Here is a 26,508-nt window from a genome sequence, read left to right as displayed (position 1 = left end):
GCCCACAGGGTCCCCGTGCTTCTTAATCGCCTTGGCAATCGACGTGAGGTGCAGGGAGACCATGAGGTGGTCAGTAGGCAACGATGCCACGACAACGAGGGGCCCGCTCGGGGTTACCACCCGCACCAAGGCAGCCACTATGACAGCGAGAAGGACCGCAGTCCTTCTCCTGAACCGCCAGGCCCTCGGGTCTTCAACAGGGCCATCCGCGCTGCCCTTTTCACAGCCCGGTTTCGGCAACCAGCCAATCCCGCGAAATATAGCGATGAGACCAACCCCAAACTCTAGCTTGCTGATTACCGCCTAGCCTACTAGCTAGGTGGCACGGACGATGACCTACTCATCATTTGCAACCTCCCCTTGCTCTTGTCAGACTCAGCGTGAGCTGGCTCGAGCACCTTCCTCCCTCACAGATCCATGACTGGCGCGACTTGGTTAGGATCTTCGTCGAGAACTTCCAAGGCACATACGTGCGCCCTAGGAACTCCAGGGATCTTAAAAGCTATCGCCAGAAACTGGACGAGTCTCTTCGAGACTTCATCCAGCGCTTCTCCAAATAGTGCACCAAGTTGCCCAGCGTCGACGACTCGGAGATTGTCCAGGCTTTCCTCTCTGACACCACTTGTCGAGACTTGGTTCGAGAGTTAGGTCGGAACATGCCGCGCTTAGCTGCCGTGCTCCTCGACATCGCCCCCAACTTCACCTCGGGTGAGGAGGCTGTTGGAGCCATCTTCCCCAATAGCGATGCCATGGGTAAGCAGAGAGACGAGGCCCCTGAGGCCTCGGCCTCCCGCCTCCCTAAGAGAAAGAAGAAGGGGCACCTTGGGAAGCAGGAGGTCCTGGGGGCCGATCTGGTCGAAGCCGCAGAACACAAGAATCCTCGAGGCCCTAGGGGTCCTAGACCTTTCGACGACATGTTTAAGAAACCCTGCCCTTACCACCAAGGCTCGGTCAAGCATGCCCTCGAGGATTGCTCCATGCTATGGCGTTACTATGCTAGGCTTGGGCCCCCAACGATGACGCCAAGCAGAAGGGCGATCGGGACGATGACAAGGACGATGGGTTCCCCGAGGTACACATCGCCTTCATGATCTTTGGCAGACCCTTGGCGTGCCTTATGGCACGACAGTGAAAGAGGGAACGCTGAGAGGTCTTCTCGGTCAAGGTGGCCACTCCCTGGTACCTCGACTGGTCTCGAGAGGTGATCACCTTTGATCAAGATGACCACCCCGACCATGTTCCGAATCCCGGGCGGTACCCACTTGTTGTCGACCCCATCGTCAGCAATACCCAACTCTCCAAGGTGTTGATGGACGGAGGCAGCGGCCTCAATATCCTATACGCCAACACCCTAGAGCTCTTGGAGATCGACCGATCGATGCTCCGAGGCGACGTCGCACCCTTCCACGGCATCATGCCAGGGAAACGCACGTGACCCCTCAGACGCATCGACCTTCCTGTCTACTTCGGCACCCCCTCCAACTACCGCAAGGAAGTCCTTACCTTCGAGGTGGTTAGATTCGGAGGAGCCTACCATGCCATCTTGGGGCGGTCATGTTACGCCAAGTTCATGGCAGTTCCCAATTACACCTACCTCAAGCTCAAGATGCCAGGCCCCAGCGGCATCATCATGATTGAGTCCACATACGAACACGCATATGACTATGACATCGAGTGCATCGAGTACGCCGAGGCCCTCGCCGAAGCCGAGACCCTCATCGCTGACCTCGATCAATTTAGTCGCGAGGCACCTGACTCCAAACGTCGCGCAGGGACGTTCAAGCCTGCAGAGGCCATCAAGCTCGTCCCGGTCAACCCCACCTGCCCCGATGACCGGGCGCTAAGGATCAGCGCCACCCTCGATATCAAATAGGAAGCTATGCTCATCGACTTCCTCCATGCAACTGCCGACATATTCGCATGGAGTCCCTCAGACATGCCGGGCATACCGAGGGAGGTTGCTGAGCACACCTTGGACATCTAGGCCAGCTCTAAACTGGCGAGGCAACGCCTGTGCCACTTCGACGAGGAAAAGCGTAGGGCCATCGGTGAGGAGGTGCAGAAACTCTTGGTGGCCGGGTTTATCAAGGAAGTGTCCCACCTAGAGTGGTTGGCTAACCCCATGTTAGTCAGGAAGAAAAATGGCAGATGGAGGATGTGTGTAGACTACACCAGCTTGAACAAAGCCTGTCCAAAAGTCCCCTTCCCATTACCCTGAATCGATCAAATCGTTGATTCCACTACAGGGTGCGAGACCCTGTCTTTCCTTGATGCGTATTTCGGTTACCATCAAATCAAGATGAAAGAGTTCGACCAGCTTGCGACTTCTTTCATCACACCATTCGGCATGTACTGCTACGTGACTATGCCTTTTGGCCTTAGAAACGTAGGGGCCATGTACCAGCGGTGCATGACCTAGGTCTTTGGCGACCACATTGGGCAGACCGTTGAGGCCTATGTGGACGACATTGTGGTCAAGACCAGAAAGGCCAAGGATCTCATCGACGACCTGAGGATAGCCTTCAAATGCCTTAGAGAGAAGGGCATCAAGCTCAATCCCGAGAAATGTGTATTCGGGGTCCCCCGAGGCATGCTCTTGGGATTCATAGTCTCGGAACGCGGCATCGAAGCCAACCCAGAGAAGGTCTCGGCCATAACTAGCATGGGACTGATCAGAGACCTCAAGGGAGTACAGAGGGTCATGGGATGCCTTGCGGCCCTGAGCCACTTCATCTCGTGCCTCGACGAAAAAGGTCTGCTTCTGTACCAACTCTTGAGACAATCTGAGCGTTTTTCTTGGACCCCCGAGGCCAAAGAAGCCCTCGATAGACTCAAAGCGTTGCTCGCGAATCCTCCTGTCCTGGTACCCCCGACCAGGGATGAGGTCCTCTTACTCTATGTCACCGCAATGACCCAAGTGGTCAGCGCTACCATAGTAGTAGAGAGGCAGGAAGAAGGGCATGCTCTGCCCACCCAATGACCTATTTATTTCATTAGCAAGGTGCTCTCCGAGACTAAATCACGCTACCCCCACATCCAGAAGCTAGTCTACGCCATAGTCCTGGCCCGGCACAAGCTACGTCACTACTTTGAGTCTCACCCAGTGACTGTGGTGTCATCTTTCCCCCTAGGCGAGATAGTTCATAACTAGGAGGCCTCAGGCAGGATAGCCAAGTGGGCCGTCGAGCTTATGGGGGAAACCTTGACTTTTGCGCCTTGAAAAGCGATCAAGTCTCAGGTCTTGGCTGATTTTCGTGGTAGAGTGGACAGACACCCAGCTACCACCTGCTCAAATTCAAATGGAGTGTTGGACCATGTACTTTGACAGATCCCAGATGAAGACCGGGGCAGGCGCGGGTCTGCTCTTCATCTCGCCCCTTGGAGTACACATGCGCTACATGGTGCGGCTCCACTTCACCGCCTCCAACAACATGGTCGAGTACGAGGCCCTCATCAACGGCTTACAAGTCGCCATCGAACTTAGGGCACAGTGTCTCGATGTCCGAGGCAACTCGCATCTCGTCGTGGATCAAGTGATGAAGGAGTCAAATTGCCTCGACCCCAAAATGGAGGCTTACTACAAGTTGGTATGTCGCCTAGAAGACAAGTTCGATGGTCTCGAACTAAACCACATTGCGCAGAAGTACAACGAGTCCGTCGACAAGCTGGCAAAGATGGCCTCAGCACGGGCTCCGGTCCCCCCGAACATCTTTGCCAGAGACCTCCACAAACCTTCCATTAACTACACCTTGGTAACAGAGGAGGGCCCACCTATGGAAACCACGGCGAAACTCGATGCCCCCTCCACTACCGAGACCCCTTCGACCGAGCCTAAGGTCATGGAAGTCAACACCGAGCCTCCGTAGGCTGATCAGGACGTGGATTGGCGAATCCTGTTCCTTGATTGGCTTGATCGGGGGAAGCTTCCTGGTGACAGGACCGAAGCACGATGGCTTGCGCACTGAGCCAAGACATACGTCCTCTTCAATGACGAACTGTACAGGCGAAGTCCCTTCGGTGTCCTCCAATGATGTGTCACTGCTGAGGCAGGCCGAGCCCTGCTCTGGGACTTGCACGCAGGCGCCTGCGGGCACCATGCGACACCTCGGACGCTCGTAGGAAACGCTTTCCGCCAAGGGTTTTACTGGCCGACGACGGTCGCCGACGCCACCAAGCTAGTACGCTCCTGCAAAGGATGTCAGTACTATGCTCAACAAACACATCTCCTAGCCCTGGCCCTCCAAACCATCCCCATCACGTGGCCATTTGCCATATGGGGGCTCGACATGGTCGGGCCTCTGCAAAAGGCCCCCGGGGGCTACACCCATCTACTGGTATCAATCGACAAGTTCTCCAAGTGGATCGAGGCTCGTCCGATCAATCGAATCAAATCTGAGCAGGCAGTGATATTCTTCACTGACATTATCCATAGGTTTGGGATCCCCAACACCATCATCACCAACAATGGGACATAGTTCACCGGCAAAAAGTTCCTGACGTTTTGCGATGACCACCACATCCGCGTGGCCTGGTCGGCCGTAGGACACCCGAGGACCAATGGCCAAGTAGAATGTGCCAATGGCATGATCCTACAAGGCCTCAAGCCAAGAATTTACAACCGGTTGAAAAAGTTTGGCAAGAAATGGCTCGCCAAACTCCCATCGGTCATCTGGAGCCTGAGGAACACCCCAAGCTAAGCCACAGGTTTCACGCCTTTCTTCCTGGTCTATGAGGCCGAGGCCATCCTCCCCACCAATTTGGAATATGGTTCCCCAAGGCTACAAGCCTATAACGAACAAAGCAACCGCACCACCCGAGAGGACGCCCTCAATCAACTAGAGGAAGCCCAAGATGTCACGCTACTACACTTAGCTAAATACCAGTAGACCCTACGGCGCTATCAGGCCCGGTGCATCCGAGGCCGAGACTTGAAGGTAGGTGACCTGGTGTTGAGGCTAGCACAGAGCAACAAGGGCCGCCACAAGCTGACCCCGCCATGGGAAGGACCGTACATCATCGCCCAAGTACTGAAGCCCACAAGCTGGCCAATGAGAAGGGTGAAGTCTTCACCAATGCTTGGAACATAGAACAGCTACGTCACTTTTATCCCTAAATTTCCAAGCATTGTATATGTTGTTTCTCGAAATACAATTAAAAAGCGTTCTTTAGTTGGTATAATTTTTCGAGAAATCCCCCGAGCCCATCGTGGGTCTCGGCAATACAATAACACGATAAGGGAGACTCGGCTCTACCTCAGCAGAACCAAGCCTCCCTCAGGGGCTAGATGGGGGACTCCCCCTAAGTCCCACGCACCATTCTTCAGTCATTTTTTGAAAAAATTCCTACGCCAAGTCTCTAACACGCTATGACGAATCGGTTGTAAAAACCCCTTGGACCGAAGTCTGTTTCCTAAGCAAGAGGCCAGTAGAGTCATGAGACAGCCTACGCCTCTAGGCTATGGCACTCCCTCACTACCTCTCGCCCAAGGGATGGCTTAGGCCCCAAGGCGGTGTTTTGCAAATAAAATTTGATCAGGAGCAATAGAGGGCAGAGGCTCGGAAACACGAGAAAAACAACCAAGAAACACAAATACTTCAAAAAAAGGCCTCGATGGCCACAAGCGTTGCGATACAAAGATAATTCCTACTCTACTCTGTTATTACATGGCCCCTAGGGCCTAGGTCAAGGCTCAGGGCCTCCAACATTGGCAGATGGTAGAGAAGGGACCACCTCCTCCTTGAAGAGCGTCGCCAGTGTCGCGCCAGGGCCTTCTGCTGCCTCCATCAGCTTCATGACCACCGCGTCAGCCTCCTCCTCATCATCAGGCAGGACATACCCATCACTGATGGCCGGGAGGTCGACGCCAACGTAGTGAGAAGAGATGACGGCCAGCGCGCACTTGACACCCGTGTGTAGCGCTCCTCGGAGCCACTCATGCATCTGGCTACTCAGCGCAATCAAACGGCTCCCTAGGGAGCTGCCTAACTAAACCCCCTCAACCTCCAAGGCCTCATAGGCGGAAAGGGCGGCACATTTCAGCACCTCATGCTCCCCGATTTCGGTCTCGAGCACCGTCTGCACCGCGCTGGAAGCCTCGGCTACCTGAGTAACCTCTGCCTCTGACTCTGCACCATGGAGAATAGAATAAGGTTGAGCGAGGGAAAAAACAACCTAAATTAGGAGCGGAAGCCCACGGAACTCACCCTTGGCCTTCAGCTCCCAGTGTCGGGTCTCAACCTGACATGCCTTGGCTTTCTCCTTCCAGCGCAGGGCCTCAGCCTGGGAAGCCTCGGCCTCCTCCTTCAAGCGCTGGGCCTCGACCTGAGAAGCCTTGGTCGCCCTGGAAGCTTCACTCCCTAGCTCTGCATCACACAAGGGAGTTAGGGAGTGAACATAAGGAAAAGAAAACAAAATGAGGGGACTAAAACTCACCCTCGACCATCCCCCTCCAAACCACAGCCTCGGTTCGTGAGGCCTTAGCTACAGCAAGGGCCTCATACAAGGCACCTTTCGTCAGCTAGTGCGCATTCTGTTCCACCCCTAGCTGCCCACGAGAGCCGTGGCCAAGGCCATAGCTTCAACGGCTCGGTCCCTGAAGGCATCCCGATCGCTGACTGCGCGGGTGAGCTCCTCCTCCAACTCCTTGACCCGCGCCACCAGAGGGGCGAGCTGCGTCTAGGCCGTGGCTGCCTCGACCTTCGCATCGGCACAACAAAGGCGGAGGTCCTCTACCTCCGCGCTCCGCGTCGACAGGAGCTCGTTGGCGCCAGCAAGAAGGCCCTTCTACCGCTAAAGCTGGTCCCAAACGCCCCTCTCCTGCCAGAGAAAGACCGACTTCCCAAGGGACTAGGTCTCGAGCTCCTAGGGAAGCAGAACAGGAGTCATTGATTGCAACAAAACCCAGAAAAAGACAACGTCGCGCGAGAAAGGAAAACGCGAACCTGGGCGACTCCGGGCAGTTCGTCGACCACCACAGACAGCGCCGTCCGTAGCGACCGCTCCGCCAGCTGGCGGTATTGCTCGAAGGTGCCCCAGTGCCCGCCCTCGGCTACGTCCTTGAGGGCAAACAGAGGCTCCCCCTCAGGGTCATCCCGGCTCTACCACAGTACCCGCGGGTGATCCCACCCGCGAGGCTCGGGTCACGCCCGCACAAGGGCCGAGCTTCCCTCATCCAAGATCGGCGCCGACTGTTCCACGGCACCGGCCTCCTCGGCGTCGACCACCTCCTGCTCCCGGGAAGTATCATCGGAGGAGATTGGATAGACCTCCGCCTCCTGGGCGCTCTCTCGCAACAATGGCGGGCCCTGAACCAAGGGCGCCACCGAGGCCTTCGCCGCCTTCATCTCTGCCTCCTGGATAGATGGCCTCGCCGCCATCACGACAGCCTTGGTGATCTTGGGGGGCTCCGACCTCTGCAATTATGGCCTCGATGGTCTCAAGGGCTCCGGCCTCCGCCATCGTGGCCTCGGTGGACGCAGAAACACCAGCCGCGGCCACTGCGGTCTTGGCGGTCTTGGGCGCCTTGGCCTCCGTCGCCTTAGCTTCGGAGACCCCGAGGGCCTCAGCAACCAAGGGCACGCCGGCCCCATCTGACTCATGAGCCTTGCCCTCGTGGGGCGGAAGCACTCCCTCCCCCATCGTTGTCGGGGTCACCTCGGCAGCCCCTCCTTGGGCAGCCGGCTCCTTCGGGCTGGCCCTCACCGACGCCACGCCACGTTGTATGGTGGCTTGTGCCTCCGCCACCCAGTGGGCGGAGGAGCTGGGGCTCGCCTTGAGCGCCTTAAGGGGCGCCAAGGGAAGCTCGTCCGTAGACCGCTTTCGACTAAAGAAAAATCACCTACAGGGTCAGCATGAGACCAAAGAGCGAACAGAAAGTACCGTGACCCCACAAAATACACATACCTCGAGCGGGGCGGCAACCGCTTTGCCATGGCAGCCCTCATCCACAAAGGTGGTGGCGGCGGCAGAGGCGTCGCCTCCGTATCCATTGGCGCCGGTTGGTCCTCAATGGACCCCGGTGCCCCTTCGGTCCTCTGCGGGGGTGGTGGCGTCGCCTCCACCGCCACTTGTTCCACCATGGCCGCCAAGCCCACCGGGCTGATGGTGTGTTTGCCCAACGCCTGCGCCTCGGGCGTGTTGGCCTCGGCCCGAAGTGGGCAACCGCCGACCCCGGGTCCACTTCTCTTCCTCCTCCCGGGAGTGCCAAGCTGCTTGCCAATGCCCTGGGCACCACCTCCACTACGTCAGGGAGATGGTCCAGATGACCTCACCCCACCTCGCCCTCACCATCCCTGTCCGAGGCCTCCATCGACAGCGACGGCGACGGGGACTCCTCCAACGAGAGACCATCCTTCCTTTGTTGACAGCGGCGCTTATCCAGCTCCTCACGCGCGAGGATTTGCTTTGTGCACTTCGCCACCTTGGCGTCTTTCTGTTTTTTCTACGCATCGGCATGCGCGTGGTTGATCACCCACCACCTCATGTCCTCGGGAATGGGCGGTAGAGAGGAACGCACATCCCTCATCCCCTGCAAGAATGACGGTCGTGCATAAGGGAACAAGGGGTAAGGGGAGACTGAGGAGGCTCAGAGGCTACAGCGGCACATGACTTACCAGCGAGAGGAACCCCCATGATGGCCGCATCATGATAGGGGTCAAGTTGCCACCCCTCAGCTTCGCTGCTACCGTCTCCCCCACCCGACGAAGAATTTCCTCGTCGGAAAGGGCGGAGGAGGACATTCGGATGCCCTCAATGGGCTCGCCCGGCTTCATCTCGAACAGCTGCCGCCGCCGAGCCATCAGCGGCAGCACCCTTCGGCGGTAGAAGGCGGCCATGACCACAGCCACGATAAGACCATGGCCCTGCAGCCTCGCCAACCCCTCCAGGAGCGGCTGCAGCTTGGGCTGGTCATCCTTCGGGACGCCATACTTCCATCTCTCCGGGCAGCTCCCCACAATCCACCTAATGTAAGGGGGAAGTCCTCTGTCATCGTTACAAAGGTAGAACCAGCTCGTGTACCACCGGCGGTTGGAGGACATGAGCTGGGCTAGGATGTAGAGGTGCTGGTGGTCCTGTCGCACTTGGAGAGTGCAGCCGCCGGCCCTCGTTGCCTTCCTCGTCCCCGACGTGCCCATTAGCTTGGTGGTGTGCCCTGCCTAGAATAGGTGGAGCCACAACTCCCAATGGGGAGCAATCCCCAAATACCCCTCGTAGACGGCAACGAAGATAGCTGCCTGAGCAATGGAGTTGGGATTGAAGTTGTGGAGCTCCACGCCGTAGTAGTGCGGGAGCACCCGCATGAACCGATCCACCGGGATGCCGAGGCCGCGCTTGTGAAAGGAGACGAAGCTCATGACATAGCCATTGCGAGGCCTCAGCTCTGGCCCGCCGTATGGAGCAATCCACTCTAGCCTGGTGGGATCTGTCACCGGGCGAAGGAGTCCACCGTCGACAAGCGACTGAAGCATCTCCTCGGTAATGTCCAACGGATCCCAGGGGTCTGCCTCAACAACGATGATGTCACCGGCCATGAGTGCGATGGAGGGAGCAGATGCAGCGGTGAGTTTCTCTCTCTCTCCCATGCTCTCGCTTTTTTCTCGCTTTCTCCCTAGGCTCGCTCTTCTCCCCTCTTCTTCCCGGCACCCGCTGCTCTAGCGACGGCTCGACGGAGGCAGAGCTAATGTGGGCAAGGTAAGGTGAGGAGGGGCGAGGCTCTTTGAGTATTTATGCAGGGGGAAGGCAAAATGAACGGGCGATGAAATTGGGGAAGTTTCCCCCCGATCCAGCACAGTTAACCATGAGCCGATTTCGTCGGCCCACGCGCCCACGTCTTTCTCATTAAATGCGGGAACAGTTACGTCCCATCCACCACATCACGCTCAGCCACTACGGCAGCAGGCGTTGTTTCGCCTCCCCAGGAGACCGCCTCAAAAGGCGCGCCACCCATTGCCGAGCCAATAGGGAAGATATTCCCCATGGCCTATTCCTTTCATATGAAGGAACCAGGCTCTGAGCCTATTACGGTCCAGGGGTTCGAAGGCTAGGCCCCAAGAGGTTTCGACAGCCACCCTAGGATAACAGAGTCAGGGACGACCGTGGGCAAGCCTATACCAGGCCGAGGACCAAGTAAGCGAAACACTTGGGACGCCCAAAGTCGTGTCCGAGACCGGTAGGGAAGTCTCTGAATGGGATCCCACCGTAGGGAGGCACCGAGCCACCGAGGCCCAGCGAACGGCCTCGGCACCCACTGGAGAAACCCTCTAGTACTCTGGGAGTGTGTCTCTGGACCACTAGCCGTCCCCTAGCGAATGGGGCACGGGCCTTCACTCGGACTTACCCGATAACAGCTCACCGAAAGTGCCACTGAGGGTAGTGAGGCACATTCCACCCCTCCTTCTGAGCGAAAAGGAAGCGTGAGGGTCGTACAAAAAGTCAGGGGAACCCCTGACGGCCTTCTCGCTCTATGCAGAGGCTAAGGGGCTCTTCCTGCAACCTTGCCGAGACCCAGCGACCCTGGCTCGCACTCGAAGGGGCTCGGCAAAACAAACCCTCCTTCCGAGCAAAAAGAAAGCGTGAGGGTCATACAAAAAGACAGGGGAGCTCCTGATGGCCCTCTCGCCCTGTGCAGAGGCTAGGGGGCTCTTCCTGCAGATATGTCGAGACCCCGTGACCTGGGCTCATGCCCAAAGGGGTCTCGGCAAACAAACCCTCACGCGTGAGGGGCGTATAAAAAGCCAGGGGAACTCTCGATAGCCCTCTCGCTCTGCGAAGAGGTTAGGGGCTCTTCCTGCAGCCTTGCTGAGACTAGCGGCTCTAGCTCGCACTAGAATGGGCTCGGCAAACAAACCCTCCGTTCGAATGAAAAGGATATGTGAGGGTTGGATGAAAAAGCCAGGGGACCCCTGACCGCCCTCGTGCTCCGGGTGGAGGCTCAGGGGCTCTTCATGCACACAAGACAAAGACAAACGGTCTAAGCCCGCGCTAGAAGTTTCGTTACAAATACGATAAAGGGCGCCGAGCCGGTTATGGTCCAGGGGTTCGAAGGCTGGGCCCCAAAAGGTTTCGACAGCCACCCTAGGATAACAGAGTCTGGGACGACCGTGGGTGAGCCTATATGGGGCCAAGGCCCAAGCAAGCGAAACGCTTGGGACGCCCAAAGTCATGTCCGAGACCGGTAGGGAAGTCTCTGAATGGGATCCCACCGTAGGGAGGCACCGAGCCACCGAGGCCCAGCGAATAGCCTCGGCACCCACTAGAGAAACCCTCTGGTACTCTTGGAGTGTGTCTCTAGACCGCTAGCCATCCCCTAGCAAATGGGGCACGGGCCTCCACTCGGACTTACCCGATAACAGCTCACCAGAAGTGCCACCGCTCGTGCCCACCGAGGGTAGCGAGGCACATTCCACCCCTCCTTCCGAGCGAAATGGAAGCGTGAGGGTAGTACCAAAAGCCAGGGGGACCCCTGACGGACCTCTCGCTCTGTGCGAAGGCTAGAGGGCTTTTCCTGCAACCTCGCCGAGACCCCCATGACCCGAATTTGCACTTGTGGGCTCGGCAAATATGATAAAAACTCACTCAAAACGTGAAAACGAAAAAAGCCTCTAGAGGAGTAACTCCACTCTTCTAGGGCCTCAGGGGCTACACCCGGTGGGTGCGCTCGCGCGCACCCACCGGAACCTCAAGAAACAAAACCCAATTCCTACGGGAGCGGCTATAAACCAAGCCTCGGCAACCCCCCGGGAGAGTGCACGCACTCCTCCGGGGGCTCGGGGGCTACTGTCGGGTACCATAGAACCGGGTACCCCGAGCAAACATCAAAAGGGTCACTTAAATCCCACCAGAAAGCAAAGCTAAAAGCTAAGCCATAGGCTCCTCACCGGCCACGTCCGAGCCTACCAGGCTCTCCGCCCCGTCTCGAGCTTCGCACAGGAGGTCTCGGCGCCCTGACGCAATCTCTGCCTCGCGCGAGGCCTTTCACGGAAGGCCTCGGCTGGGAGTGCAATCTCCGCCTCGCGCGAGGCCTCTCGCGGAAGGCCTCGATAAGGAGTCCGATCCCCGTCTCATGCGAGGCCTCATTCTCCATGTCGCGCAAGGCTGGTTTGTCCATAGCCCGTCGCCCCCGCCTCGACCGACCCTCCTGACAGCACGTCATGTCCCATTAATACGTCAACCACTCCCACGATCTCAGCCGGACGATGGCTTGACACCACAGAATGGCCGATGGGACCTGAGGTCGCATCAGCGCCATACCGACTAGGACAGGGCACGGCGGGGATTACCGGCCACTATGTTCTGACGCTGTGCCCACGATCGGCGCCCACACTACACCGTGCCCCGCGATCCCTGCCTCGAAAACAACATTGCATGGACAAATCGGCCCGGGTCATCACCGCCTCCAAGCCAGTGCACCAGATCAGTCACCCTCTCGGGGCCTTAGCACTGTGCACCAAGGTCTCGGCTATCTCGGGGTTCGTGTCCATTGAGACCCCCCACTGTGGTGCAGCCTCGGCACCGACCGAGCCTCGGTCTCACGCATAGTCGGTCCACAGCGGCTCACACATTCACCGCCGCACCCACTCCGAGGCAGTCCCGGGGCTCCCACGACGCACAGGACCGGATGGGACCAGCACGCCGCCCCAGTGCTCCAAGGACGGACTACTTCGACGACCATGCCGCCATAGGAACAGGCCACAGGGCTCGGACATGCCGCCCCTGTTGGCATGACGCCATATAGTTAGCATATGTACTGTCCTTATCCTCCCTTCAACTATAAAAGGAGAGGACTTGGGCCACTTAGAGGAGAACTCACGAAGAAGAACATTGGGTAACACACACACACTCCCCAGCTGCCTGAGAGCAACGTCTCAAGCAGCCCACACGACACCTCGCCGAGATCTAGGACTAGCTCCCTCTCTCACCTAGCTTGTAACCCCCTACTACGAGCACTTCGGTGCAAGAAATACAAGATCGATCTCTCAGACTGGACATAGGGCATCGATTGCCTGAACCAGTATAAACCTTATGTCTCTTTGCATCACCATTCGGGATTAGGGGCACGCAGTTCACATTTACTGGTTGGTTGAGGACCCCCCGGTCCGAAACACCGACACTAGTGCAGGTTCGACTAGCTGCTATGTTTAGGTTTTCGATAGCGTGAGTAACCTGCCGTTACTCACAATAGGTGATTATTATAATTACTCTCATGATAAAAATGATGAAAGGAAAATGGAGACTGGGCAGGGATATGGTATGGGTATTGGTGGGTGTAACGAGTTATGTCCCGCAGCCACAGGGCTTAGCTTGGTTATACTATTTTTTCTATTCGTGTCGCTTGAGGACCGTCCATTGTTGTGGATGGTAGTCAGGTCATAGACTTATTATCCTGAGCACATGCATGCTTATGGGAGCGAGAAGGCACGTTATGCTCTTGTTGTGGGTTTCGGCTCTTTCTAGACTGATTGATTAGAGGCGGGGAAAGGTGCAGGTCTAAGCACCATATTGAGACTGGACCTCAAGTGTGGGAGCTTAGAGTCCAAGTTTGGATGGGGACATAGACCCCGTGATAGGAGTGGAATGGTTTGGTCTTGTTTGTGCCTGGGGTACAAATAGGACATGTGTTTCGAGGTACCCAGCTGAGATACATTGGTTCACGAATCGCCATTTCTGTGAGACGGTATGACTTGGCTATGGTCTAGCATCGTAGTAAGAACTGGAATATGAAAGATGATAAATTGGTTCTGATTGCTCAACCATTGCTTGAAAGTAGAACATGTGCTTACCTAAAATAGTTAGCTAATGAAATAATCATGACTGTTAATTAAACTTGATCTTAAGGACGTACTTCTAGTAATGCTTTTCACAAACAAAAAGAAAACAACAAACCCATATTGCCTATCATACCCCTTGAAGTCGGGAAACTATTTTCACTAGTCGGGTAAGTCTTTTAAGTACATTGTGTACTCAGGGTTTATTTTATCCTGTTGTAGGTACAACTTGAGGAGTAGCTCTTGTGTGGAGGATTTTTGTAGTGGGCACAGACGGATCCTTATATCGTTACCGCTAGATGTTTATTTTTATTTCGTTGTTTAATTATCGCACTCTGAACCCTGGTATTGTAATAAATAATTTCTAAAAACTCTTTGTATGAAATGGACTAAGTATTGTAAGCTCATATTCATTATTGGATTCTGGAGGTAAAACATGGATTGATTTGAGTTCTCCCGTGGAGTGTGCTCAACAGAACTGTCCGATATAGCTAACTTTCGGGGTACTTAGTGTCTAGTGGAAGACGAACGCTTCTGAAAACATGTTATTCAGTACGGTTCTGCCACACCCACTTCCTTTTGTTCCAGAGGGCTTCGAGTATCAAGATGTCCCCAATAGAGTTTTCATGGTGCGAGCGATGGCACCAGTGAGACCTTTGGCTAAGAACGAAGACCTTGCATTGTCACCCTCAATCCCTTACCTGGTAACGCCCTTAACTTCGCTGCGGTTCGGGCTGTAATTAGAGATTTCCTGAGGTTTGAAAAAAGGGTGACTTTTAGGGATATCTAGCCCATTCCTTTGGGGCAAGCTTTAGTTAAGTTCACTCATGCTTATGATCGTGAGTTCGTGACAACTTGATTTTGTCAAAGTCCGCACCCATTCGGCAACATCACTATCTCGGTCTGTAAGCATGATGAGGGACATAATTGGAGAAGGGCTCAGTTCAATCATGAATGTTGGCTATTTTTGTTGGGTTTACCAAATGACTACTGCACAGAGAGACATATTTAAAGTGCGGTGGGTGAATTTACAAAGGTTTTGCTCTAGGAAGCAGATGAAAGGTTTCTGTCAAGGTTATTGGTGAGAGCCAGAGTGACTGATCTTTAGAAAGTGCCGCAGTTCATAGCTTATTCTGATCCAGATATGGTAGATGGGGAATCCTGGACGATCCAATGTGAAGTTATGCTGCAACACCCAATCTGCAAGAGCCACCTAAGGAGGACCAAGTCCCTGATGATCTTGACCTTGAAAATCCCCTGCCTTTTGATTTCTTTGGCCTAGGACAGCCAGTCAATGGGCCCAATGGTCAGGACGGTCAAGAACAGCAGCAACAGGATGATGCATGGGATCCTTGGCCTACTGAGATTCAGGCCCAAGAGTAACCAATGCAAGAAGATCAGGGCCCAATGCATGTTCCAGTACAGAACCTAAATGAGTTGCCTATGATAGAGGAGTAGTCTGATCTGAACCAACCCCCTTTGAACCGAGATCTTCACCCAGTCATCATAAACCCGGCAGTGCAACCCTAGGATGGTGACTTCGTTGAGCTCAATGACCTGCAACAGAATGAGATGGTCCAGCATCTCCTGTAGCTTGAAAATGAAGTCTACATGATGAACCATGTGGAATAAGTGGAAGAAAAACTATTACAGGCAACTGATGATCTTCACCAGGAGATGTTAAACAACTTGCCACCTCCACCTCACTCACCAGTTAACCTCATGGTTGATGAGGTACCCCTGGATCAGCTAATTGGCAGTGAAGATGATGACAAGCAGATGGGACACAATGAGGATGATGATGACAGCTTTCCTGATCCAGATCAGCTTGTGGGACTTGGAGAGGATGGCTTCCCTGTTCTTCAAGAGCAACCTGATCAGAATAAGCAATTAGAGATTGGTCAAGCTGCAAAGACCAGAACATTCAACAGATTGATATAAATCAGGCAGTACCTATGGAGCAAAATTTACCTGATGAAAGTGCTGTCCAGCAAGCCATGATGGTGGATGAGGTTTAGCAGCCTGCACCCAATCTACAAAATAACAACATACATATAGGGATGGCTCTAATTAGAATGGAGGAGTTGAACCTGTCTAGACTAGAGCAAAGGATGCAGAAGCAACAAGACTCTGGGCAAAATATTTCACAGGTACAAATTCCACATTTCAAGTTCAAATACCAAGAGACTGGGCCAATTTCTTTACAGTACATTTGCTGACTCCCAACAACTTTCTTTTCACAAAGAGTATCCTATCCACTAAATTGCCTCAACTCTTGCAAAATGAGAATGGCAATATACACTTTTCTATCCCCAGCTCATATCCTAAAAATAACCTATCCTGTTTGACAGCTGCTGGGGCAATCAACCATTGGAGGCAGAAAAGCAGCTGCAAGAGGCTGCTGGATCTTCCCTAACCCCAAACACATGGAAGAGAGCCCACAGAAAGGGAACAACAATTATGGAGTCTGAGGTAAGAAGAAGTAGTAGATTGAAAGATGCAAATAAAGGGTTCAAATCTAATGGTTGTTCTGATAAGAGATGTTTAGCATGTGCACTAGACCCACCTATCATTAAAAATGAAGTAATAAAAAAATAGCTTTTGATTTCTGTAATTTGGACGAATCTAAAATCAATGATGAAATCTTGCAGACCAAAAAGAAGAAGACACATCCAATTGCAAGAGCCAAAATCTCGGTGCAGCAACCTAGCTCAAGTCACCCTGAAGATGAAGGTTCCAGAAATGTCCCTGAGGAAAGGTAGATGGTGGAGGAAGGAACCTATGCCCTGCTCCAATTGCTGGAGGATAACCAGGACCCCCAAGCTTCTGGAGGAGAAGCTTAGTAAAGTTCTTTAAAATGATGATTAGAACAACTTTTGTGTACCTTAATCCCACCTATGGTAGGCTATGTAAGGTGGTGGATCCTTGTTATCAGTATCTTTTGGGTGTAATGTATCCTAGGAACAATTATGGTGAACCTCTGAGAGTTTGTCAGACTTTAAGTTATTCAGTCAAAACCCACATGGATAGGGGTTATTAGTTTATTATTGTTTCAGCTATGAGTACAAATTTTAACAGATTCTGGAATGTACTGTGTTGGAATGTGAGAGGCCTAAATGCAGCCAGGAAGTGGGATTCTATCAGAAATAAGGTGATAGAGGCAAATTGTGAAATCGCCTACTTTCAAGAAACAAAAAAGATAACTTTGACCCAGCTTTCATCAGAAAAATTCTGCCGATGAGTTTTGATAGTTTTCTATTTGTTTCCTCTGAAGGTGCCTCAGGGGGATGCTAGTTGCTTGGAAATTAGTCACTTTTGAAGGAACATTAAAACTCTCTAACAAATTTGCAATTGTTGTCCAGTTTGTTTCCAAGCACAATGATTATAGTTGGAACTTGATGAATATCTATGGTCCCCGCACTCATGATGGGAAAAGAGAGTTCATAGACTAGTTAAAATCAGTTGACTTCAACCAAGAAGAGGATTGTATCCTAGTGGGGGACTTTAATCTGTATAGGCAGCCAGAAAACAGGAATAGGCCAGGAGCAGATCATACAGACATGTTTCTCTTCAACAACACCATCAGTTATCTGGGTTTAGCTGAAATTCCTTTACAAGGAAAGAAATACACCTAGTCTAATATGCAATCACCACCGCTACTTAGATTTGGTTTTCACAAATGCTACTTGGACATTGTCCTTTCGTAATACTACTTGCAAAGCTTTGGTCAAGGAGACTTTTGATCATAACCCCCTGGTTGTCTCTATCTCTACCTCTATTCTCAAAGCCCACATTTTCAGATTTGAAAATTTTTGGCTGTAGAGACATGGTTTCCAGGAGGTGTTGCTGGACAACTGGAATAACTTCAATCTTGGGGCTGATAAAGCTAAAATCCTCACTAAAAAATTTAAATCCCTTAGAGGTGCTCTCAGAAGTTGGAGTGCTAAGATTTCAAATCTAAAATTTACCATTGAAAACATCATTGTCACTATTCAATGGTTGGATATTATAGATAAATATAGGGATTTGAGTCTAGGGGAATGGAATTTCAGGGATATTTTAAGAGAAAAATTGTTGTCCTGGTTAGAACAACAAAGAACTTATTGGAAACAAAGGGGCAATGTCAAATGAGTAACTTTAGGTGATGCTGGTACCAAGTTCTTTCATGCCAATGCCACCATCAGGCATAGGAAGAATTGGGTGAGTAAGCTCAATGATGCTACTGGTAACTCTAAAACTGAACATGCTGATAAAGAAGTGATTATCTAGGAAGCCTTCAAACAGAGACTTGGTCAATCTGACTTCAATGATATTCTCTTCGACCTCCCCTCCTTGATTCAACCAGCCTAGGGTCTTGAGATTCTTGAACAAGAGTTCTCCACTGCTGAAATTGATGAGACCATCAAAAGACTTCCAAATAACAAATCTCCTGGCCCAGATGGGTTTACAAATGAGTTCATAAAAAAATGTTGGTCCACCATAAAAAATGACTTCTATGAACTTTGTTGGCTTTTTCGTAACAACAATGTCTGCCTCCAGAGTATTAACTCCTCCTTTATCACTCTTGTTCCAAAGACTGATAGCCACCTGCATTTCTGATTACAGACCCAGTTCTCTTCTTAATTGCTCAATGAAAATCATTACCAAAATCCTTGCCAATAGGCTCCAGGCTGTAATTCCTTCTCTTATACACAAAAACCAGTATGGCTTCATCAAAAACAGAACTATCTAGGATTGCCTTGCTTGGTCCTTTGAGTACCTGCACCTATGTCACCATTCTAAGAAAGAAATCATCATTCTCAAGCTTGACTTTGAGAAAGCTTTTGACAAAATTGAGCACCAAACTATTCTAAAACTTATAGAAGCAAAAGGTTTTGGACCAATTTGGCTTAGAAGGATTAAAAACATTCTCTCCTCTGGGACCTCCAATGTGCTACTCAATGGGGTGCCAAGAAGAACCATGCACTGTAAGAGAGGGGTCAAACAAGGGGATCCCCTCTCCCCTCTTCTTTTTGTCTTGGCAGCTGATTTTCTCTAGACCATCCTAAACAAAGACAAAGAGGCCTCCTCAACCTTCCAATTCCTCTGAATTCCTCTTTGGACTTCCCTGTGATTCAGTATGCTGATGACACCCTTATTGTCCTTGAAGGTGACTCAACGCAGTTGTTTTTCCTGAAATCTGTGTTACATTCCTTCTGTGAATCCACTGGGTTAAAAGTGAACTTCAACAAATACATGATGGTTCCAATTAACATTTCTCCTAAAAAGTTTAACCATCTAGCCAATACCTTGGGTTGCTCTAAAGGATCCTTCCCTTTCACTTATCTTGACCTTCCCCTTGGGATCACTAAACCCAAAGTTGATGATTTCCTCCCTCTTGTTTCTAAGTGTGAAAGAAGATTAGCCTGCACTTCTACTTTCCTCTCCCAGGCTGGGAAACTTGAGCTCACAAATGTTGTGCTTTCAGCTCTTCCCACCTTCCACATGTGTACTCTATCCCTTCCCAAAGGAGTAATTAAGCAGATTGATAAATTCAGGAAACATTACCTTTGGAGAGGGGTAGACATAAATTCAAAAAAACCTCCAAAGGCAGCATGGGAAATGGTGTGTGTACCAAAGGAGGAGGGAGGCCTAGGTGTTATTGACTTAAAAAACACAATGAAGCTCTACTGGTGAAAAATCTAGATAAATTCTTTAATAAGAAGGACTTGCCTTGGGTTTCTTTGGTCTGGGAGAAGCATTACAACAATGGTAAGTTACCAAGTCCCACTAAAAAAGGCTCATTCTGGTGGAGGGACATCCTCAAGCTTCTACAGCCATTTAAATCCTTCTCCATCATTCACATTCAAAATGGAAGCACTTGCCTATTTTGGGAAGACAAATGGATTCAGCAGACTTTGGAAAATGATTATCCTAAACTTCACTCCTTTGCAAAAAACAAAGTCATCTCAGTCAGGGATTTTTATGCTCAGCAACATCTCCCAGACCTCTTTAATCTGCCCTTGTCCACTGAAGCATATTCCCAACTGCAAGCAGTGCAATCTTTCCTTGAGCACTTTCCTTTAATTGATGAAGATGACAAATGGTCATCCAATTGGGGGGAATTTTCAGCAGCTAGAACCTACAGCTTTTTAATTGGACATACAGATGTCCACCAAGCATACAAATGGCTCTAAAATTGTTTTTGTCAACCAAAACATAAGGTCTTTTTCTGGTTACTCCTAAATGATAGGATTAGCACAAGGAATATTCTAAGAAGGAAGAATATGCATCTTGATTCATTTAACTATATACTGTGTAGCCTTTTAGTCGAAGAAACCTGTCAACACCTTTTCATTGATTGTCCTTTTGCTAAGGACTACTGGAGCTTGTTGGGTATCAGTTTTCAGGAATGGAGCAGACATCTTTGAATGCATATCACAGCTCAGAGGCCAATCTCATCCAGTCTTCTTCATGATGGTTGCATTTTTAATGTGCTAGGCAATTTGGTCTGTCAGAAACGATTTCATCTTCAAAAATAAGCAGCCAGAGATACAAACAACAAAGAGAATATTCCTAAAAGAGTTATCACTTCTGAGGCCCTGTTTGGTTGGGCTTTTGGCTTTGGCTTTTGGCCCCAAAAGCTAAAAGCCCAACCAAAGGGGTGCTTTTGGAGGCTGCTTTTTCAGAAGCAGCTGCTTTTCCGTAGTACATTTTTGAAAGCTGGTTTGATCCTGCTTTTAGCTTTTGGCTTTCTGCTTTTCAAAATTGGTGGAATAAAAAGCTCTTCCATAGTTGTTTTAAGAGAGATAAAGATAGAAGGTATATTTTATACTTGTTTAACCAAACAGCTTTCAGCTTTTCTATAGCTCATAGCCCACAACAGCTTTCCCACAGCTCACAGCCCACAGCAGCTTTTTCCCACAGCCACAGCTCAACCAAACAGGGCCTGAGCCTAAGGGCAAAAGCCAAAGTTTCAATCACTTTTGATTTATGCATCCAGAATCTGTTGTAATCTTTTTACTCTTCCTTGCCTTTTTCATTTCCTTCTTTGTTTCTTAAACTGTTTGTACAGTAACTTTTTAACTCTTGTGTTTTTTTCTTTACTCAATAAATTTCTGTAGGGGTTCACACCCCTCCAGTTTCGTCAAAAAAAAATTATTATCTAGGGGTGTGGGTGGGGGGGGGGGGCGGAGTGGAGAATATCAGAGACTTTCCTTGAGGTGCTCCTCTGTGCGTAGGTCACGGAGGCCGGCTAAAGGGATAGACATCAGTGGCAGATTGGAGATGAAGACCACGAGGGTAGCAGCAACTCGATCTGATGAGCAGATGAGACAAGTTTCATGGGACTGAGATCAAGGTTGGCTTGGGGTTGTCGCCTGTGGATGTTTGACCTTCTCTGACAAGACTGAAGTAGTAATCAAGTGAAATTTGTGGGTGCCACTAGGTTCTTAGTGAAACTCCACTAGATCTATCCCTTCTCTCATATAAATATATATAGTAGATCTCCTAAAATTAACTTTTGGACATGAGGATTTTGCTCCAGAAGATTGCCAAAAACCTCTGCCTGATTTGTATCTTGACAAGGGTGCCCATATATCAGCGTTTAATCATTATATTCTTCCTTCTTCCCCTATCCTTGACCTCTTCCCTCACACACCCTGCACGCTTCCACCTCTCCTTTCTCACTCATGTGCGCTGGCAGCTGCAATGCTGCACAGAGAAAGAAATTTTATGCTGACAGTACCGCATCACGCTTTTCGTGTGAGACCGCCCCGATGATCTTCATGCGGCATCCTGACCCCAATGCGCAGTCCAGCGCCGAAACTACCTGGCGAGCGCCTAGGCTTGCTCTCCTCGCACGGGTGGGATTTGTAACATGGGTAGGATCTACATAACAACGTGGACACTTGGCGATCATCAGGGTGATTTTGCACTGTAAGTGCAGTGTGGCTATAGTTGGAGTAGGGCCCATAGGATATATAGGAGACCTCTCTATCTCTCCTTTCTTTAGGGGAGAGTAGATTAATTTCGAGATATCTCCCAAAAGTTATAGGGAAAGACGATCATATAGGTGATCTAATGGACCAGAGCAAGTATATCTCATATTTTAGCGATAAAAGAGCAAATTAGAGATTTGGTGGAGTTATTCTTAGCCTGTCGATCGATTGTCGGCCGAGCGAGCCTAATGAAAAATAGCAGTTGCTCGCGGATCCAAACGAGTGGGTTGAGTAGGACACGTGGATCCAGTCGAGTGGGACATCTAGTGAGACTGTCCAGACGTGCGCATTGGGTTCGATCACAGAATTATCTATTCTATAGCCGCCATAGAGAAGTATACTCTATATTAAAAGGAATTTTTGATGGAAATAATTGGCAGAATTAAAATATATGGATTTTGCTGCACTCCGCAGAAGCTCACATAATAAAATGTACGTCACTGCTGACAGAAAATTCATGCATTCGACAGGAAGCTTAAGTCATCGATGACGTGCGAGATAAAGAAAACGACCAAGCCAAGAAGCAAAAAGTGACGATTCCGCACCACGTGTGCATGTAGGGAAAAAAAAACCCAGGAGAAATCGACAAACAAGGAAGAAGCGCGTCTCATGTACTACGGGTCAGTGCCGGCACTGCAAGGTGCACGTGCTGCAATGGCCGAGCAGCCTAGGACCCCACGTATACAGGCCCTCAGCACCGTATGGCCTTTAGCCTTTAGGTATACTACGCGTAACGCGTCTACACGAACGGCCGAATGCCCGCGCCGTCGAAGGGTGAATGCGAATCGCCGTCCATGATCCGTCTCGCCGACACCACGCGTGCGGCACAAGCACTGCGGCTCCCGTCCGGCTGTCCCGTGGTTGTTGGGTACAACGCCGCCGGGTAGGCCGTAGGCGGGTATGGGACGCAGACGATCTAGGTATTTTTTCCTTGATCGATTTTTAATCTAAATTAATTACTTTGGATTTCTAGTACTTGGTAGTCATATAGTCGTGTTTTTTTTCTAATTTAGATGTTAGAAACTTAGAATGTTACCTAAGAAACATTTGTTGGGGTCTCAGAAAAGAAAACGGAAAAGAGTAGAAGATCAATTTATTGAATCTCAAAAAGGTGCTATACATAAGTTTTTTTAAGCTTCAAGTAGTGTTGTGCATGATGATAATCCTGTAGATGCACTTGATATTGAAGAACAATGGCAGCAACACCAACAAGTTAATGATAATTTAAGTGAACAAGTTGATGACATTGATGATGCTACGGAGAATGAAAATTTACAGCCTTCCTCTCAACCTGAAAATTTAATTGATGATATGCAAGAAGCTTCTATTCATGATGTCTTTGATCCTAGAACTTAGGGAAATCTTGATAATAAGGGTAGAGATATATTGATTGAAAACGGACCGTTGAGAGAATTGAATCTTGAGTTCCCTGCGGATGCTCTTAATAGACATGTCAGTGCTTGAGATTCTGGAGTTGGTTGTAGCTACAGATTGCTATCCAAATGTTTCAGCTGCCTATCGAATCCTTTGAAGTGTACATGTGACTGTAGCTTCAGCTGAAAGAAGTTTCTCAAAATTGAAGTTGTTGAAGAACTATTTGAGATCAACTATGTCGCAAGAAAGGTTAAATGGATTGGCTATGTGCACCATCGAGAGGGATATCTTGGACACTATTGATCTCAATACCGTCCTTGATGATTTTTTTTTATCAAGAAACGCCCGAACAACCATCTTTTTATGAGAAGCAATGGATATTATGGAATTCTATTCTTCCTTAAGGTAATCATATTAGTTTTAGTCTACATTGTTCCTCGATAATTATCAAATATGTTAAATTAAAAATATATCATTGGATTTGTTTTCGCTTTGCAAAAAAAATAGCACTTATATATATTATAAGATTTATATATAGGGACGAGTTCGCCCTCAGAATCTTAGGACCGGCACCGCTGCCGGTGCAGATCCAGGACATCCGTTTTTCACCGAATTCAATAGAAACAGTTGGCCGCTTGGGCTTTGCTTCAGCATCTGATGATTTGTCGCTGAAGCATGAGGAGTTCACGACGGACGTCGTCTATCTATATATAGAGCAACACTTGCACTCTCGTACTTCCCAAGAACACCGCCATTGCAAATCTATCTGTGATATAGAATCAGCACATTCATTCACTCATTAGTTGTACCATGGCGGCGAGGTCGTCCGACCAAAGCGTCCACGTTCTTCTCCTCCCATTCCCCACACAGGGCCACATCAACCCGCTGCTCCAGTTCGGCAAGCGGCTCGCCGGCCGCAGTGGCGTCCGGTGCACCCTGGCGGCGACCCGTTTCGTGATCAGCTCGACCAAGCCGACCCCAAGCTCGGTCCACGTCGCCGCCATCTCCGACGGCTGCGACGAGCGCGGCCCCGACGAGCTAGGAGGGATGGGCGTCCCCTACTTCGAGCGGATCGAGTCGGTCGGGTCCGAGACGCTGGACGAGCTCCTCCGGTCGGAGTCGGAGGCGGGGCGGCCCGTGCACGTGGTGGTGTACGACGCGGTCGCGCCGTGGGCGCAGCGCGTGGCGAGGCGGCGCGGCGCGGCGTCCGCGGCGTTCCTCACTCAGCCGTGCGCCGTGGACATCGTGTACGCGCACGCGTGGGCCGGCCGGGTGCCGCCCCCGCCGCTGCTGCGCCCGGAGGAGGTGCTGCGGGACCTGCCCGGGCTGTCGACGCAGCTCGAGGTCGGCGACGTGCCCACGTTCTTCGCTGACATCAGGTACCCCCCGTGTTTCCGGGAGCTGCTGCTGAACCAGTTCCTGGGGCTGGACACCGCCGACCATGTGCTCGTCAACTCGTTCTACGACCTGGAGCCGCAGGAAGCGGACTACTTGGCGTATACGTGGAGAGCCAAGATGGTGGGGCCGACTGTACCGTCGGCGTTCCTCGACAACCGACTGCCGGACGACGTGTCCTACGGCATCCACCTGCACGCCCCAATGGCGGCAGAAAGCATGGCGTGGCTGGACGCCCAGCAGGCGCGGTCCGTTCTGTACGTCTCCTTCGGTAGCATGGCGTCGCTAGGCCCGGACCAGATGAGCGAGATAGCCGAGGGCCTCTACAGCAGCGGCAAGCCCTTCCTGTGGGTCGTCCGGGCCACGGAGACTGCCAAGCTACCCAAGGGCTTCGCCGACGACAAGGCGGCGAAGGCCAGCAGGGGGCGCCTGGTGTCGTGGTGCCCGCAGCTGGAGGTCCTGGCGCACCCCTCCGTCGGCTGCTTCTTCACGCACTGCGGCTGGAACTCGACGGTGGAGGCGCTCAGCGCCGGCGTGCCCATGGTGGCGATGCCGAACTGGGCGGACCAGACGACGAATGCCAAGTATATTCAGGACGTGTGGCGTGTCGGCGTACGGGTGCGCCCGGATGCCCAGGGGGTGGTGAGGAGCGCGGAGATGGAGAGGTGCGTGCGGGACGTCATGGAAGGTGAAATGTGCAAGGAGTTTAGGAAGAGAGCTCTGGACTGGAGCGGCAAGGCAAGGAAGGCCATGGGTGAAGGCGGTAGCTCGGATGTCGCCATCTCGGACTTCCTATCCTGTTTTGGACACTCCACTCGTGTGACTCCTGCCAACTGATTGATCATGTCCGGATCCACCGTTTGACGTCTCGTTCGTTGCTTATACGGTTTCACCTCTTAATATATACAAAGATATCCGCGTCTCCTATACATTTGAAGAGATGGTCGATACGTATGGAGGCTCTCGATCAATTTCCAGCGTATAAATTGCACCCCAAAATTTTGTCAACACAAAATGTAAATGATTGTTTGGTAGGGCGTGTGCAATATATAATTATATATTATCGAGTGTCCCAGATTTTACCGAGTGTTTTTTATCGGGCACTCGGTAAAGCAGCTGTTTGTCGAGTGCCAGAGAGAAAGCACTCGGCAAACAACTGGCACTCGGCAAAAAGGTGGTTTACCAAGTGCCGAACACTCGGCAAAGAATAACACTCGACAAAGACTAGGTTTGCCGAGTGTCAAACAATAACTTGCGCGAAGAGGCCGACTTCGGTTTCGCGAAACCTCCTCAATTTTTTATCACAGCCTCCACATATGATATCTTGACATCTTGACAAGTTTCATGATTTTCGGACATCGTTTGCTTTTTATAGAATTAAAAAACAACTCGATCGCAAATTCGTGGTCATGTTTCGTGAATAAGATGTTCGAAATTGGTGGTCTATTCCTGAATACGGCCTCACATTATACTAAATACCATGAATATCATTTTTCCATTCATTTTTTCATTATTTGAATGACTAGCGATTATAATTTGAATTATCCAAGAAAATTCAATTAAATGAAATAAATTAAAGAAATATAGAAAAAGTCCGAGAAATGTGCCACATTGGAACATGGAGTACCAGGTATTGTTTGAGGACCGCAGAAAAAGTTTGGAGGTCAAAACGGAAAAAAATGTGGGTTGTCGAGTATCAAAAAATGACACTCAGCAAAGGAGCCTCTTTGCCGAGTGTTAGGAGAAGACACTCGGCAAAGGAGCCTCTTTGCCAAGTGTCAGGACCTATGACACTCGACAAAGAATTTTTTTAAAAAAAATGAAAAAAACCCTCTTCGTCGAGTGCTAGTCCGGGTGGTACTCGGCAAAGAATTTTTAAAAAATTTAAAAACCCCTCTTTGTCGAGTGCCAGTCCGGGTGGCACTCAGCAAAGAATTTAAAAAAAATAAGTTTTTTTTAAAAAAAAACCTCTTTGCCGAGTGCCTGGCCAGGTGACA

At 50.9% G+C, this 26,508-nt stretch overlaps 1 protein-coding gene across 1 annotated transcript; it reads left to right on the top strand.

Moving 5' to 3' along the window:
* Positions 1-23,824: 23,824 nt before the first annotated feature.
* LOC136546611 (UDP-glucosyltransferase UGT13248-like) lies at positions 23,825-25,482 on the top strand. Its single transcript, XM_066538580.1, has one exon. The coding sequence runs from the start codon at positions 23,927-23,929 to the stop codon at positions 25,346-25,348; it is 1,422 nt and encodes a 473-aa protein (XP_066394677.1). The 5' UTR covers positions 23,825-23,926; the 3' UTR covers positions 25,349-25,482.
* The last annotated feature ends 1,026 nt before the right edge of the window (positions 25,483-26,508 follow it).

Source organism: Miscanthus floridulus, chromosome 3, assembly GCF_019320115.1.
Source record: "Miscanthus floridulus cultivar M001 chromosome 3, ASM1932011v1, whole genome shotgun sequence".
In the NCBI taxonomy this organism is placed as follows: Eukaryota; Viridiplantae; Streptophyta; class Magnoliopsida; order Poales; family Poaceae; genus Miscanthus; species Miscanthus floridulus.
The sequence above is the reverse complement of the archived record's forward strand: the minus strand, read 5'-3'. Positions and strand labels throughout refer to the sequence as shown.